The 18,539-nt window shown below is 37.9% G+C and overlaps 1 protein-coding gene across 1 annotated transcript in view; it reads right to left on the reverse strand.

Moving 5' to 3' along the window:
- The window catches only part of LOC140845606 (protein TASOR 2-like), a 47,607-nt gene that overhangs the window by 7,645 nt on the left and 21,423 nt on the right, over positions 1-18,539 (reverse strand). The window contains 7 exon segments of the mRNA XM_073220204.1: positions 2,104-2,459; positions 2,462-2,506; positions 2,509-2,525; positions 3,190-4,063; positions 7,257-7,499; positions 16,667-17,141; positions 17,143-17,375. Coding sequence (XP_073076305.1) covers positions 2,104-2,459; positions 2,462-2,506; positions 2,509-2,525; positions 3,190-4,063; positions 7,257-7,499; positions 16,667-17,141; positions 17,143-17,375 — 2,243 coding nt within the window.

Genomic DNA, 18,539 nt, shown 5'->3' on the forward strand with positions numbered 1-18,539 from the left:
CAAGAGTCTTTGTGAAAACTTTCCTGTCACTCTCCTTACCACACTGTGGCTCCAATGTTTGGTCATAGTACTGAATCTCACCATGCTTGTGGTCTTTGGGAAATACAAATTGTGATCACATTGGTATGTTTATATTGATATGTTTTCGTATAGGTGAAGTGAAATGTTTCTAAAATAAAGTCTGATCATTTAAAAGAATTGCTAAAGTAAACATACAACTAAAGCAACCTGCCTTTGGTTTCTAGTGCCTATCATATGGCATTCTCTTCATATCTGAGTCTGCCCCTGGGAGGCAGGGGGTGGCACATGTGTGCACTCACCTTCAAAGTGCAGGCACAATATCCAAGACAACAGAAAGGTCTTTGTAAGTCTATGCTAAGATATCATTAGGGAGCATGGATTTTAATACTCTTTCTACTTTTTTTTTTTTAACTGTATTTTTTATTTTTTGTTTTGATATCATTAATGTACAACTACTTGAACAACATTATGGTTACTAGACTCCCCCTATTATCAAGTCCCCCTCACATACCCCTTTACACTCACCGTCCATCAGCGTAGTAAGATGCTACAGAATCATTACTTGTCTTCTCTGTGTTATACTGTGTTCCCCGTGCCCTCCCCACCACATTATGTGTGCTAATCATAATGCCCCTTTTTCCCCCTTATACCTCCTTTCCCACATCCTCCCCAACCCCTTGCCCTTTGGTAACTGTTAGTTCATTCTTGGGTTCTGTGAGTTTGCTGCTGTTTTGTTCCTTACTTTCTACTTCTTAATACTTTATTTCACATTTGCAAAAACTATTTCTGAAATTAGACTTGGTGATAGCTAATTATATATCACAAAAAAAATATAAGAAACTAGTATACATACAGATAGTAACTGAAGTCTGCCTAACTACTAAATATTTTCTTATTCTGAGGCAGTGATTCTTACCTAGGTTTTAATGTACCTTTTTTAAAATCAAAAGAAATTTATGAACACATCCTCACAAAAAATAACCACACGTACATATGTGTATACATATGTACACACAAACACTTACATGTGCATATACATACAGACACAGGATTTGATTCTAGATCTGAATCTTGGCTAGACAAGTTGACTGACTACACAACCTCAGGCAATTTTCATGCTTCTCTGTGCTGCAGTCACTCATCTAGGAGATGGACAAGAATGGCCCTTGCCTCCTTGAGTTGTGGGAACTGATGGAGCTGAGGTAAACGGAGGGTTCCAGCCACTCTCAGCTTGCAGCACTGTATTATCTGCTTCTGGAGGGGGTCAAAGACCCTCCCCACCCACCGGGGCTCACACAGACCTGCAAATCCCCATGTAACGCCAGGTATAGACACACTGTCTATTCAACATAAGAACACGCACTGTAGATGTCCAAACCCGTGGAAAATTATCGTGGAACAATGCTAGGCCAAATGCTTAACAAGGTGGCTATTCTGTCAATTCTTGTACTTAGAATTTTGATACAACTTTTTTATTTGCTCCAGCTAAAATCTGATTATCTGTCCTGGCTGAACATAAGCTGAGAACAACGGAAAGGAGCAAAGCATATTTTCCATATTTACAAATATTTAACTACAGATCTATAAGAGACCTGGCATTTTATTTACTGTTCCAGTATGTTTTCAAAAATAATTCTAACATATTCAATTTTAAGATCCATCAAAGATTTCTAATATATATTATTATCACAGTTGATTCTTAAAAACTACTCTAGGTAAGACATAACAGATATTATTCACTTCTTTTAAAAGATAAGAATATAAGCTCAGAGGAAACAAATAACTTGTCCCAAATTATACACTGAGTGACACTATGGTCGCCTCTCAGATTACCTGTCCCCCACAGTATTTTTCTACTTCTGCTTCTTCAATCAGGATGAAAGACAAGTTCCACCTGCAGACAATCCAGTGCAACACTTAAGGAAATTAAGTTTTTAGCATTATAATCCTTTACATTAATAGGGAATCCACTTTCCTAAAAGAAACCAATGTCTTGTTTTGAATGTGATTTTTATACACAAAAATCAAATGAAAATTTCTTCACAAATAACATCAGCATTTACAGTATTCAGATTTACTTACCTCGTTACTACAGGAATAGATGAAATTCTGGCTTTCCGGGGTATCTGAGTGACCCTCTCCTGCAAAACCTTCTTTTGGCTCATTGTGCACCCACAGTTCCAAGCCTCTCGCAGGTGGTGGTTTAATGAAAGGAAGCAAAGAGTGAGTGTCAGGGAAGGACACTATGGCAGTGTGACCTCTGGGAGTCTCGTCAGTCTCCAACAGTGGGTTACACCTCTCCGCACCAGGGAGTTCCTCCAACACACCGACTTCCAAAGAGTCTAATGTGCTATTTATAGAGACAAACTTCGTGGGGCTTCTGTGCTCCATCACTTTTCTAGATGACTCTATGAGTTTGCTCTGACTGCTGTAAAACGAGCCATCCACCTTTGAAGTATGAGCTTCACTTCTTCTACATTATCAGTAAATCAGTGTTCCAGGGCCTGTGGTTTTAAAGAAAGAACATACAATGATCACTGACAATGACTGGTTAGTCAAGTATCTTAAGCCAAGTCCCTTTTTTGTTAACCTTGATTTTAAATGTTTTTATTTTAAAAATAATACAACTATGCAACAATAAGGTAAAAAGAAGTTGACTTAACAGTTACAATAAACCAAATCCACCCATTTTTCAGAGACAGAAAAGAGCACTGAGAATCGGAGTTCTGACTCCTTTTTCATCACAGGACTTGTAAGTGGTAGAACTGTGACTGGTACAGATTGCAAAGGTTTACAGAGGGGCATCTCAAAATGGAAAGCCACTCACAAGGCTGAAGTTACCTTGCAGAAGTTCTCCATGCTATCACAGACGATGGCTGACGGTAAATCAAACAACTTGATATTAATACAAGTTACTGGACTTACACACGCTTTCTGCTTCTCCAAAGCTCAGCACAAGTAACCCCCAACACAACATTTACTCAACACGGTTATATCCACTTGCACCTCTACTTAATGCATGTAATGCTCTACCGCCTCACCTGCACCACTGTCCACCCACGTGACACTCTGACTGCCGCCTCATTCACATCACCACTCACCCACGTGATGACTAGTCTTACCCGCACTACCACCCACCTACGTACCCATGTACGCACCACCACTTACCCATGTAATGCTCTGACCACCGCCTTCCCCAGTGGGTTGTTGGTGTACTTGCTGTCTAAACTGAATACATATTCTGCTTCACATGTAAAAGTGACCTTAAAGGAGCCATCACAGCTGAACACAGTATGACAGCAGTAAAAATCTCTCAGGCTGGAGGACAGCAATCTGCTCTTGCGCTGGAGTAATGGGTCCTCAGAAAGCTTTTGCAGAGTGGAGGTGTTCTGCTGGTGACGAAAGAGCATTACTTTTCCCACTGGGGTTCCTGCTTCGGGGCCTTTTGTGCCATTCTTAACAAAGGCAGGGCCTGCTACTCTCTGCTGTAGATGCTTCTTTGAATGTTTTGCAAGAAGTAGGGCATAGGAATGTTCCACAGCAACAAAAGAGCTCTGGCTTGCATCAGGCCTTTTCAGTGTTTCCTCAGGAAGAGCCACGTGGGTGCCAACAGGGGCCTGAGTGCTAGGAACCAAGCTCCCTTCTTCCTGGTCGACAGTGGAGTCCGACGGTGGATTACTCTTATCAGCAGAGGGCTTAGGTAACGGCCCACCTTTTTGACTTTTGGCTCCTCTGTGATATTCATGGTCAGATGTACCATGCGAAGAATATTCTTTAGAAGGCAAAACCTCACTTGGGGGCAGTCCAGAGGGGCAGGGAAGGTTTCTGGGCTCAGATGATGGTGTGGGGGAGGCAGCAGCACTCAATGCTAGATCAGCTAACATATTCAGGGCCTGGGAGTCACAGCTGACAAGGGAGTTTTTAGGTGGATCTCCGGGAGCCACTATAATGCTTTCTGGCTGAGCTGTATTTATGCTAATAGCATTTTCTTGACCATCTGATGAAATTTCTGACTGAAACTGTGAAGAAGTTTCTCCTTTGGCTTCAGTGTAAAAGAAAAAGACATATAACATTTGATTTCATAGAATTAATTCTCTGCCATATCACTATGGCTTAGTGAAAATCAATGGTTAAGTCAATATATTCAAGAAACACCCCTTGATATACTGCATAGATTGTATATTAAAATTTTACTATCAGATTGAGGTTTTTTTCAACTTTCAGATCTATTTATATTGTATTCACCAGAGGAATAATTCTTAAGGAATGTGCAACTAACTCAAAAAGAAATCTCCTTTCAAAAATACAAGTACTAAACTACATACAAGGCATACAGCTCAGCTAAACATACAGAGGAAAACAAAACCAGAGTCCTGCCCTCAGAGAGCTTAGAATCTAGTGGGAATTTAAGAATTTCTAAGTTTGAAGTGTACATTATAGTATATTAATGTATTTTCTTAAAAATTTCTCTTATCAAATGATTAGAGAACTCACCTAAGTTCAAAATTGATGATTTTAACCATACTGATGTTTAATTATATGTGATATGAGTAAAAAAATTAGAAAAGTTCTTAAAAGTATTCACAATCACATTAATTTCATCACCTTGTTAAACTTCAATTTCTGTACTGAAAACATTATTTTGGTACCCTATCCATAAAATAGCAGATCTCCCTATCTACTGGTAATTCTCTGTTCTGCAGATAATCAAATCAACCCATATGCCTTTTATCAGAAAATTGACATTCTGAAATGGCTTACTTGGATTCTCAGGACCTTAATTCAGCCTTCTTTAACTAAAGTTACCCTGAAGGACAAATTTTACAACAGTAAGCAACAATTTCCTATAGTGGGTAGATATTCAGAAAAGCCAACTGCACTCTTTGTAATAGCAGGAGGCCTGAAAGTAATAACTAACCTGCATAAAACCCAATGACTACCACATTTACAGAGAAAAAGAAAACTCTGGCCTACAAGGTCATCAAATAGAATAAGAAAGGTGTGTGTGAATGGTGAGAGGGTAAAATTTATCAACCACTGTCCAGTCTTGATTAAAATAACAAAACCTAAGGGGCCAAGTAGAAGAAACTGACCAAAAGCAGAGAATCGTTACATTAGCTCCATGGGTATATTGGAAACATGAAACTCATTTTATGATCTGATGTGTTTATTGATATTAATTTCACTCTGTCTTTGTTAATATTATGGCTCTTAAACAGAACATTACTCTTGAGTAAGGTCTAATATAAAGAATCCTCTATTGAAGTCACTCTATCTTTGTTAATATTATGGTTCTTAAACAGAACATCACTCTTGAGTAAGGTCTAATATAAAGAGTCCTCTATAATCAAGAAAAGTAGTTGAGTTTAATTAAGTATGTGCAGTCTCAAGCCCATCATTTAATGACTGTTATAAGCCCTCTGTCAAAAAAACACAGTATTAATAATCTAGCATTTTTTAAGTACAGATAAGACAATGCCAAGTGAATTATATATGAAAAAGAGTTCAGTACATAAAAGCCACATTAAAAACTTTCAGGATAGAAAATCATTTATTTCAGTAACAAAATGACCGAACCTTTGCTTCTTTAACTCTGATATCTCAAGTACAGAAAATGAAAGATTAGTATAGTTGATTAATAAAAGAAAAATTAAGAGATTATTTAAAAGGTGCTAATCTCAAAACTGTATGTGGCTGCACAATATATACAAACATTTGTAGTACAAATCAGCCAATTTCTGAATACACATTCTGAAAACTTTTCATTTTCTGGGATCACTTTTCTGCCAATACCCACCTCATACCTCCTCCCATTATTCAGTCTCTAAATATCTGCACGCCAATTCAGTACAAAGAATTCAGAATACACAGCAAAAATGCAAAGCATTATATGTTTATCTATGCTCATTAATATTTACATACTAACTGAATGACAGGACCGACACATCAAATGATTGTATGAATTTAATTCCATAATGTCCTCAAACACAAAAAAAAATAAAGAAAACTGACACCAGTGAAGGTGAGAACATCAGGAAATGCCTCCATGTGGAGGCAGGACTTAGCTGAGCAGACTCTGGAGGGAGGAGGTAAGTGCCCCAGAGTAAAACAGGTGTGATGAATGAGGAGAGGGTGCAGGGCAGGAGACAGAGGGAGGGAAGTTTGGACACGTGGGCAACAACCACATCATGAACCACCTTGAGAGAAAGCAGAAGAGCCTGCATTTGGCATGGATGCCAAATGTACAACACTATCAATTTTAGGGTGACATAATGTGCTTTAAAAAAATCTTATCATAAGAAATTAGAGAAACTTTTTAAAAAAAGGCTCATCCATAGCAACATCACCTCAACAATAGTTTCTTTCCCTGAATTTCCACTAAAAATTAGACTTTTTTCATAGCCCAGGGAGAAACAGAATCCAAGAGAGGAGACAGAAAATTGATAGAAATGTAAAGGTATGAGACCATGAAGTCTTTGTTAAAACAAATGAAAAACAACGACACACGTATAACACAATAGTACTCAACACCGAAAAGAAAGTAAACTTTACAGACTGCAGACTGGAACAGCCGCTGTTGTCACAGGAGGGAGGTGTAAGTAAGGATGGACATGGACCTAGAAGAGCTGGAGGTGAAGCCCATGGTGGCGAAAGAACTTTCAAGAGAGTATGTCTAGCAATTGGAAATACAAGAACTAGAGCAGTTAGCTTTTTGTTCGGATAACTAAAGTTAATTGCTCACTTAAGCAAAATTAGAAAAGTAAAACTGTTTCTAAAATTAATTTAATGCCTTTTAAAATAAAATGCAGGATTCTGGAGTACTGACCACTTTGGACAATCTCTTTACAGTTCCCTTTGGACAAATAAACCTATAACCTTCTACTTTTTGTAACTATTTATGGTCCAGAAAAATACTGTCAGATAATAATATTTGGTTGTGCACTCAGTCACAAAAAAAAGGCCATTTATACCTTAACTCTTATAGACAGTTCAGGTTCAGGCCTAATGCAAACTAGAAAGTAGGGTCTATTTTATGAAGGTATGAATCTTTACACTTTTTAAATTTATGTGCAATAGGAAAACTATTTTCTTAGTCTTGTTAGTATCTTAACTAAAGAATATAGCAATATTTGTTGCTACATTTCAACTGCTCTTATCCTATTTCAATACGCTATCTTGTGATCCCAATTAGTCTGTATCATGGTATTGAAATTTACAGGAAGAGTATTTCTTACCAGGTTGTGGCTGCTTTCTGATTCTGGGATTCTGATTGCCTTTTACTACATTTACCTTCTGTGTTTGTGGAGATTTCTTCACAGGTGGTTTAGCCCTTGGAACAGTTTTGATGGGAGATTTCTCTTGTCTCTTTGCCATTTAAGCACTCGTTGCCACTGGAACATCTTTAGAAATAGGAGCTTCTTGGTTTTTCCTATCCAATTTGGTTGTCTGTACAAACTGTGCAGTCAGCACTTCAGCACCTTATGTAAAAAAGACACCATTTTTAAGGGGTAGGGGGCTTGGATACTGATCAGCACAGCTCTTCCTTTTATTTCTTTTGTTTTCTGGGGGGTAACTTTAGTAATGGGGAATAAAATATAAAATGTTGGGTATTTCATTAAGATTGTTTTAACAAAGCAGGAGTTAAAAGTTCTCACATAAATATAAAAATGTTAACTTATTAAGTGGCAGGTGAAGAAGAAAATTATCATTAGCTTTTATAAAACAAGGCATGACTTAAATTTTTCAAAAATCTGCATAATCCTTCCGGACTGAAATGGCAGGTAGGACTGAATTTGCTAGTTCACAGCACTGGGAGATGGGTGATTCAATTCATGTCAGAGCAACACAGCTTCCAAAGCATGTGATGGTCAGAACGACAATCACAGGACAGAAAAGAGGTTGTGTAGTCACAGTCAAGTTACTAGTCCTAAATGCTGAAGACCTCCTGAGAAACCAACTTCTAAGAGAAGACAGAGGAAGGCACACTGAAGAAAGTCTTCAACTAATTTAATTTCTACAAATCTATTATAAGTGCCCATATATCTTACAAAATGCTCAGCTTTGCTTCTCACATGGAAGGAAGGATACAGCTAAGGGAGGAGGCACATGAGAAGACAGTTGACTACTTGCTCATACAACCAAATAGGAAGTGTTTCAGTCCTAAGAAAATGATCAGAGTTTAAAGAAATGTTAATAAATGTTCCCGTTGAAAACTTTTCCCCCACTGACTTCCATATTTTCAGTTTTACCCAACAAAAAATTACCCCTAAAGATATCATATAAAAAAATCACACGAGTATTGGCAAATATTTTATCTACATTATAAAGAAAACACTATTTCTAATTGAGCATGAGAAACAAGACACTATACAGTTTTAACTTATTGAAAGGTGGAAAAGAGGTCAACTGCATTTCATTCTTTTGTGGGTTAAGAGAAAGAAGTGGGTTTTTTTAATAAAAAGCTTTTAGAATCTCTTATTGTACATTTCCCTGGGTCTAATCATTTTCCTAGTAAACAATTACTGGAATAAATCAGCATTTTGTTTAAGAATATGACTTCTCATTCCAGCCCAGTCACATTTTCTAAAGTTTCTAGCATAAGAAAAGGCTAAATACAAATAAAACAGGAAAAGAATTAAGACTACATCAACAAAAGTGAGAAAATGAGAAGCCCAATACCTAGGGGAAGTTCCTAACATCTGCACAGGCACAGGAAGGGAAGACTGCTCCCACCCAAGTTCCTGGGAAGAAAAACGGGAACATAAAACAAGGGGATCCCACACGGTTCTTTCTTGTGGTCACTCAGTGCTATGTTCCTTGAGCCGCATGTAATAATCCACTGGTGGGACTGTAAAATAAAGTTAACAGACTGTAACCAGAATTTCCATCTTTTTTTTTAAGCTTTTATTTAGAAATAAAGTGAGAGAATAGAGCTCCTGGCTGTTGCCAGGAGGGGACAAGACAGCCCCCAGAATTCTTTCTTAAATGAAACAGAATAGAATAGAAAATATCAGATTATATTGCACATTTAGGATAAATGCTCTTTAAAATTTTTGTTTCAGTCATGTGTGATTTTCTATGTAGTATTACTAAAAAATAAGTTTTTTTTTTTAAAGTGGATGAGGTAAAAAAAATTTGAGAAACTGGCAAAATCTATGTTGAATTACACATAAGTTATTTAATATTTTGAAGTATACTGGTTCATACAGAGCAGAAATTCAGTATGGCTGGCCTGGAATATTTGCCCTCCTTAACACCACACTCCCAAATGCACACACACATGCCATTTCTCAACTATATTACACTGGAAATAAATATTTGCTAAACCAAAGGATAAAACCTTCATTATCTGGAATCCAAGTGATCTGTATATCCCTAATGTTTCTTCTTAAGGCATCAAGAATTTCCAAATTAAAATGATAGGGTGGAAGATAAAAGATGGCAGTGTGAGAAGTGAGACAGAGGCTTCCCCCCAAAACCAAGTACATGTACTATAATATATGAAAATATAATTAATACAACTAATCCTGAAAGAGCAACAGAAAAGAAGACTGTGCCAAACTGCATACACCTGGAGAAGACAACAGACCTCACGGAACGGGGTAACGTACCAAAGCCCTGATCTGGCAGGACCCAAGCCCTTCCCCCACCCCAGCTCACCGGCGGGAGGAAGAGAAACACAGCGGGTAGGGTGTGGAGGCCTCAGACTGCTGAAAACCCAACCCTGGAGATCTGCCCTGGGAGCACAAACCTACGTTACATGATACTCTGGATGGGGTTGGACAGCTATGATGGGCAGAATACTGGAGAGACTGACATTCCAGCTGCTGGTAGGAAACAGGGATCTACATCCGGCTGCTCTGGGACAAAAGAAAGGTGGGCAGTCTAAGAGACATCCTAAAAGCAAAAGGGCTTCTAAAAGGGCAAGAATTGCAGAGAGCCTACTGTTCAGGAGAAAGGAAAAGTGGACAAAATTGTCTGGGTACACTCTGCCCAGCAGGTTGAGACCTTTCACGAGTTTCAGGCACTCCATCCCTCTGGCTGGCTACACAGCTCCAAGGCACCCCACTGTGACACGCAGCCTGCTGCATCTTCTCCCGGACAGCACACATGGACTTGCAAACTGGCAGCCCTGCCCTGGCATCAGACCAGCCAGAGGGAAGTCCTGCCTGTGGCAGCTACAAATGCAAAGAATGAGCTTACACCTGTGTACTCGGCCTACTGGTGTGGCAGTAGAGGCAGGCACAGAAGCCAAAAGGCAGGAACAGTTCTTTCATTCCCCACCAGGCACCAGTGCCACACCCCCATGACCCCCAACATCACTCCAGGGGCTGAGCAGCTCCAGAGTAGAGCTTCTGGGCACTAGAGGGCACCACATACAAAAACAAAATGTCAAAGGAACCTGGTTCAAAACCAAAATCCCACAAACACCAGAAAAACGATCAAGTGAAACTGAACTCATCAATTTTCCTGAAAGAGATTTCAAAATAACAATCATAAACACACTCATGGTGGTATAGAAAAATATTCAAGAAATCAGGGAAAAATTCCGGATGGAGATCCAATCATTATGGAATGCACTATCAGAAATAAAACATACAATGGAGGGATTTAAAAACAGACTACATATAGTGGAGGAGACGGTAAATGGAATAGAAATTAGAGAACAGGAATATAAAGAAAGAAGCTGAGGTGCAGAGAGAAAAAAGGATCTATAGGAATGAAAGAATATTGAGAGAACTGTGCAACCAATACAAACGGAACAATATTCGAATTGTAAGAGTACCAGAAGAAGACAGAGAAAAAGGGATAGAAAGTGTCTTTGAAGAGGTAAGTTCTGAAAACTCCCTCAATCTGTGGACGGAGATAGTCTCTCAGGCCATGGAGGTGCACAGATCTCCCAACACAAGGGACCCAAGGAAGACAATACCAAGACATATAATAATTAAAAAGACAAAGATCAAGGATAAAGACTATTAAAAGCTGCCAGAGAGAGAAAAGATCACATACAAAGGAAAACCCATCAGGCTATCATCAGACTTCTCAACAGAAACCTTATAGGCCAGAAGGGAGTGGCAGGACATATTTAATGCAATGAAGCAGAAGGGCTTTGAACCAAGAATACTCTACTCAGAAAGATTATCATTTAAATCTGAAGCAGGGATTAAACAATTCCCAGAAAAACAAAAGCTGAGAGAAGTTACCTCCAAAAAACTGTTTCTAAAGTGTATTTTGTTGGGACTGCTACAGATGGAAGTGTTTCTAAGGCTAAATAGCTGTCACCACAGGACATAAAACCACAGGAAAGTAGAACAATTAATTACTATGCAAATGCAAAATTCAATCAATTACCCCCAAAGACAGTGATGAGAGAGACAAAGAGTACAGAATATGATATCTAATATATAAAGAATGGAGGAGGAAGAAAAAGAAAAAAAAAAAAGAACCTTTAAATTGTGTTTGTAATAGCATGCTGAGTTAAATTAGACTGTTAGATAGTAAGTAACTTATCCTTGAAACTTTGGTAACCATGAATCTAAAGCCTGCAGTGGCGATAAGTACATGCCTATAGATAATCACCCTAAATGTAAATGGTCTGAATATACCAATCAAAAGACACAGAGTCACTGAATGGATAAAAAAACAAGACCCATCTGATGCTGCCTACAAGAGACTCACTTCAAATCCAAAGACATACACAGACTTTTAAAAGTGAAGGTATGGGAAAAGATATGTCATACAACTCATAGGGAGAAAAAAGCAGGTGTTGTGGTACTTGTATCAGACAAAATAAACTTCAAAACAAAGACAGTTACAAGAGACAAAGAAGGAGATTACAAATGATAAAGGGGTTAGTCCAACAAGAGGATATAATAACCATTATAAATATCTATGCACCCAACACAGGAACACCTACATATGTGAAACAAATACTAACAGAATTAAAGGGGGAAATAGAATGCAATGTACTCATTTTAGGATACTTCAACATACCGCTAATGTCAAGGACAGATCAACCAGACAGAAAATAACTAAGGAGACAGAGACACTGAACAACACATTAGAACAGATGGACCTAACAGATATCTACAGAACACTCCAGCCAAAAGTAGCAGGGTACACATTTTTCTCAAATGCACATAGAACATTTTCAAGAACAGATCGTATACTAGGCCACAAAAAGAGCCTCTGTAAATTCAAAAGGGTTGAAACTGTACCAACTACGTTCTCAGACCACAAGGGTATGAAACTAGAAATAAATTACTCAAAGAAAACGAAATAGTCCACAAACACATGGAGGCTTAACAACATACTCCTAAATAACCAATGGTTCAGAGACCAAATAAAAACAGAGATCAAACAATATATGGAGACAAATGACAACAATAATTCAACACCAGAAAATCTGTGGGACACAACGAAGGCTGTGCTAAGAGGAAAGTATATTGTAAAACAAGCCTACCTCAGGAAAGAAGAACAATCCCATATGAACAGTCTAAACTCAAATTAACAAAACTAGAAAAAGAAGAACAAATGAGGCCCAAAGTCAGTAGAAGGAGGGACATAATAAAGATTAGAGCATAAATAAATAAAATCGAGAAGAATAAAACAACAGAAAGAATCAATGAAAGAGATAATTCTTCAAGAAAATAAACAAAATAGATAAACCCCTAGCCAGAGTTATCAAAAAAGGGGAGGGGAGAGTCTACACACATAAACAGAATCAGAGATGAAAATGGAAAAATCACTACGGACACCACAGAAATATAAAGAATTATTAGAGAATACTATGAGAAGTCATATGAAAACAATTGGATAACCTAGAAGAAATGGACAACTTTCTAGAAAAATACAACCTTCCAAGGCTGACCTAGGAAGAAACAGAAACCTGAACAGACCAATTACCAGCAACAAAATTGAATTGGCAATCAAAAAACTACATAAGAATAAAATACCTGGACCAGAAGACTTCACTGCTGAATTTTATCAAACATTTAGTAAAGACCTAATACCCATCCTCCATAAAGTTTTCCAAAAAGTAGAAGAGGAGGGATTGCTTACAAACTCATTCTATAAGGCCAGCATTACTCTATACCAAAACCAGGCAAAGATACCACAAAAAAAGAAATTTACAGACCAATATCCCTCATGAACATAGATGCAAAAACACTCAACAAAACATTAGCAAACTGAATGCAAAAATACATCAAGAAGATCACCCATCACGACCAAGTAGGATTTATTCCAGGGATGCAAGGATGGTACAACATTTGAAAATCCATCAACATTATTCACCACATCAATAAAAAGGAGGACAAAAACCACACAATCATCTTCATAGATGTTGAAAAAGCATTCAACAAAACTGAACATCCATTCATGATAAAAATTCCAACAAAATGGGTATAGAGGGCAAGTACCTCAACATAATAAAAGCCATATATGACAAACTGACAGCCAACATCATACTGAACAGCGAGAAGCTGAAAGCTTTTACTTTAAGATCAGGAACAAGACAAGGATGCCCACTCTCCCTACTTTTATTCAACATAGTTTTGGAGGTCCTAGCCACGGGAATCAGACAACACAAATAAATAAAAGGCATCCAGATTGGTAAAGAAGACATTAAACTGTCACTGTTTGCAGATGACATGATATTGTACATAAAAAACCCTAAAGAATAGACTCCAAAACTACTAGATCTAGTATCTGAATTCAGAAAAGTTGCAGGACACAAAATTAATACACAGAAATCTGTTGCATTCCTATACACTAACAATGAACTAGCAGAAAATCAGGAAAACAATTCCATTCACAATTGCATCAAAAAGAATAAAATAACTAGGAATAAACCTAACCAAGGAGGTGAAAGACCTATACCCTGAAAACTACAAGACACTCATTAGCAAAATTAAAGAAGATACCAAAACATGGAAATACATCCTGTGCTTATGGATAGGAAGAATTAGTATTGCCAAAATGGACATCCTGCCTAAAACCATCTACAGGTTCAATCCAATTCCTATCAAAATACCAACATCATTCTTCAACAAACTAGAGAAAATTGTTCTAAAATTCATATGGAACCACAGAAGACCCTGAAGAGCCAAAGCAATCCTGAGAAGGAAGAATAAAGTGGGGGGGTTATGCTCTCTGACTTCAAGCTCTACTACAAAGCCACAGTAATCAAGACAATTTGGTACTGGCACAGAAGAACAGACCCATAGACCAATGGACAGACTAGAGAGCCCAGATATAAACCCAAGCATATATGGTCAATTAATATATGAAAAGGAGCCATGGATATACAATGGGGAAACTACAGCCTCTTCAACAACTCGTGTTGGCAAAACTGGACAGCTACATGCGAGAGAATGAAACTGGATTATTGTTTAAACCCATACACAAAAGTAAACTCAAAATGGATCAAAGACCTAAATGTAAGTCATGAAATCATAAAACTGTTAGAAGAAAACATAAGCATAAATTTCTTGAATATAAACATGAGAAACTTTTTTCTGAAAGCATCTCCTTGGGCAAGGGAAACAAAATCAGTAATGAACAAATGGGATCATGCTAAAAAGCTTCTGTATAGCAAAGAACACCATCAGCAGAACAAAAAGGCAGCCTACAGTATGGGAGAATATATTTGTAAATGACATTTCCAGCAAGGGGTTAACATCCAAAATATATAAAGAACTCACCTCAACACCCAAAAAGCAAATAGCCCTATTAAAAAATGGGCAGAAGATATGAACGGACACTTCTCCAAAGAAGAAATTCAGATGGCCAACAGGCACATGAAAAGATGCTCCACATAGCTAATCATCAGAGAAATGAAAATTAAAACCACGAGATACCACCTCACACCAGTTAGGATGGCCAGCATGGAAAAAACTAAGACCAGCAAATGCTGGCAAGGATGTGGAGAAAGGGTAACCCTCCTACACTGCTCGTGGGAATGCAAACTAGTTTTAACCACTGTGGAAAGCAATATGGAGGTTCCCCAAGAAACTAAAAATAGAAATACCATTTGACCCGGGAATTCCACTGCTAGGAATTTACCCAAAGGAATACAAGTTCTCAGATTCAAAGAGACATATGCACCCCTATGTTTATTGCAGCACTATTTACAATAGCCAAGAAATGGAAGCAACCTAAGTGTCCATCAGTAGGTGAATTGATAAAGAAGATGTGGTACATATACACATGGAACACTATTCAGCCATAAGAAAGAAATCCAACCATTTCCAACAACATGGATGGAGCTTGAGGGTATTATGCTTAGTGAAATATGTTAGGCAGAGAAAGACAAATACCAAATGATTTCCCTCATTTGTGGAGTATAACAATGAAGTAAAACTGAAGGAACAAAACAGCGTAGACTCACAAACTCTAAGAAGGGACTAGTGGTTACCAAAGGGGAGGGGTGGTGGAGGGTGGGTGGGGGAGAGAGTTTGAGGGAGATTTTGATTAGTATACATGGTGTGGGGGGGATCATGAAGACAGTGTGACAGAGAATAGAAGTAGTGATTCTGTGGCATCCTACTACACTGAAGGACACTGACTGCAATGGGATACAGGAGGGGACTCGATAATATGGGTGAATGTAGTAACCACATTGTTTTTCATGTGAAACCTTCATAATAGTGTATATCAAGAATACCTTAATTTAAAAAATTGTAAAAACTACAGGGTCAGAAACCTTTTTCTGTATAGGGACAGTCAGGACACATTTTCAGTTTTGAAGGTCTTATGGACTCAGTCACGGCAGTTCACCTCTATCAGCATAGTGTTAAGTAGCCAGGGACAGCAGATGACAGGTCTGTGCGGTCCTTTTAGCCACTCTTTGCTGACCCCTTCTCTTAAGAGGTCATACATGAGGTAGTTCCCTACCTTCAAACAAAATGTACTACACAGAATCTGAGAGGACTATAAGCCAAAATCATGTTGTTTGTTGGGCTGTATTCACTGAAGGTTATTTGATTATACACTCAATGGCTCTAGACTCTGGGTCTCACTCAATTTTTAGGGAGCAACAATGCCAGTGTGGAACTATTTCAACATACATGTCTCCAGGCTACTAGACACCTGTTTCAATAGTAGCTCTGTGGTCAGGTTCATGTGACTATTTTTTAGACTCTGAGACATACAGAGGATTAGAAATTATCTCCCCTGCTGTAGTTTTGGAGGTTGCAGGCATTCTTCCCCTTTTCATGCATGCTCGGGGTATCAGTTACCACCTTTTACTGTTACTGGTAAGCCTGATTTTAGAAGACCCTCTTCTTCCACTCTTAATTTGTCTGCAGATAGCTTAGAAAGTGGGTAACCAAATTTTTTAAATAATGTGTAAATAACTGAGTGACAGTTTCAGCAGTTTTAGAAGAGAAACATAAGCTTTTGGTGTGTGGCTTTTTTTTGCGACATCTCACAGGTTTTCCTATTTATTTTTAGCTGTTATCTAGATCAGCACTTCTCAAACTTTAAGCACACTGACAAATCAACTGGAGGGGAATGTTGGCATACCTAAGGAATTTCTGATACTGCCAAGCTGTTCAGTCCACTACGATCAGACAGCAACAGCATTAGAAAACAACAGTTTTTACTAACTGCTCATTTACTAATCTACATAAATTGCGCTGACCTCTTTTTCTTTTCTGAGGAAAGTGTCCTTTGACTAAACTGAGAGTGCCTGGGGAGTCCACACGCTTGCTTGCTCCAGCAGTTCTCTTGGGGAAGTTCACCCTTTAGCTCTGCTCCATGGGTAGCATGCTTGCCTTTCTCTTAGGCTGAACTCTCAGATTTGAGGCAGGACTTACTTGGACCAATGTTCCCTGCCTTGCTTTCAACATTTCTCCAGAATTCTTTTCTCTTTCAGTTTCTTTTCTTACTTCTGCCTCCGAGTCAAGAAATTCAGAATCAGGAATCATAACTAAAGAGAATCCAGCATCACAAATTTCAACTGAAATAAAAGGAGACTGAGGACACTCTGCCAATAAATCTAACACAGTTGATACTTCCAAAATGTACCCACTAGGATCTGAAAAATAAGATTTCAACTGAGTTAAAGCATGTAAGGGGCACTTTTCAGCTGGAGAAGCCAACTCAAAACCACTGGACACTTATTTGGCCAGAGGAAGCAGTTTCTTTTAGTCCATCCTGAGAAGCAGCAGTCAATGAAGGACTTTGGTCTACTTTATACAATTCTTGGAAATTATGCTTTACTAATGTGTTTGGACAGATTCCTTCTTCAGGAAATGATTTCTGTGCTTCTAGCAGGGCACAGTTAAGGGCAGGTAAAACAGGCATCACCTTCAATGAGATGTCATCTTCAACTTTCAACTCTTTCAACTCTAAAACATATATATATATACATATATGTCAAAAACCTGAAATGTTTTTGTCTTTTTTTTTTTACAAACACATGCAAGAAAAAAATGCTTTAGATCACAGCATTATAGGATGGTTAAATATTATACACTTTCAAATGGTAATCTAAACATCAATTAAAAGACTTATGGGTAAGTTTAATGAATATGTATGTTATATGCATGAAACCACTTAAACACACACACACACACACACACACAGAACTGAGACTCATTCAAATGTTATCACTAGGTTGGAATGAAGAGGGCAGACCTGCTTCCAGCTCCACCCCAAATGACAAGGAGCCCAGCGTGAGCTCAGGGTGCCACCAGAGCAGTAGCACCAGCTTTTAGAGTTGGCATACTTGCTTTTCTTTTTAATTCTTATTTTCTGTTTTTAAAATCTGTCTTTTATCTGTACTTATACAACATACTTGAAATTATTTTAAGTCATAATGCAAACTACCTGAAATGGAAAAAAGTAAAACACTTAAGTAGCCCCCAAATCTCATGGTTAACTATTGTTGTGAATTTCCTCACCCCCTCTATTAATTGAACATATACAATTTTAAAAAATTAAGTAACAAAACCAACTAGAGTTTGTGTTTCACTTCCTTCCCCTGGCTCACTCTTTGACTGACATGCTAATTTTTCAGCAAATCAATAACCTAAATGAAAACAGTGAGAAGGGGAAAAAAGAGAAAACGTCAGGTCACTAAGTGGGTAATAAAATCCTAAGAAGTTTAAGAGTTATCGGTAATAAAAACCCACAAGTAAGAAAGGCCTCTGGTTAAACTGACGTATGAATTGTATCATTCTTCTTAAAGAAAAAGTAAATGAAAATTAAGAAACACTGTATTAGTCCTAGCTGAATTCCTCTGCACTCCAGCAGGTATCATTAGGAAAAGAATGGCAAATATGAATAAACAGGAAAATGGAGTTAGACATTAAAAATTCCTTTACTTGAAGTTCATCATTTCAAAAGGAACAAGTGAGAAAAAAATATTGAAAAAACCTTTATGTACTACTAATAGTTCGCAATAACATAGTCTTTTTTAGGCAACTGCATTATTTCAAGAATTTGGAAAGGCAGAACCCAGAAAGACTTGTTATGAAGTCTATGAAAAAAGAACTTTTTAAGTCTGCTAA

This window comes from Manis javanica, chromosome 2, assembly GCF_040802235.1.
Source record: "Manis javanica isolate MJ-LG chromosome 2, MJ_LKY, whole genome shotgun sequence".
Classification (NCBI taxonomy): domain Eukaryota; kingdom Metazoa; phylum Chordata; class Mammalia; order Pholidota; family Manidae; genus Manis; species Manis javanica.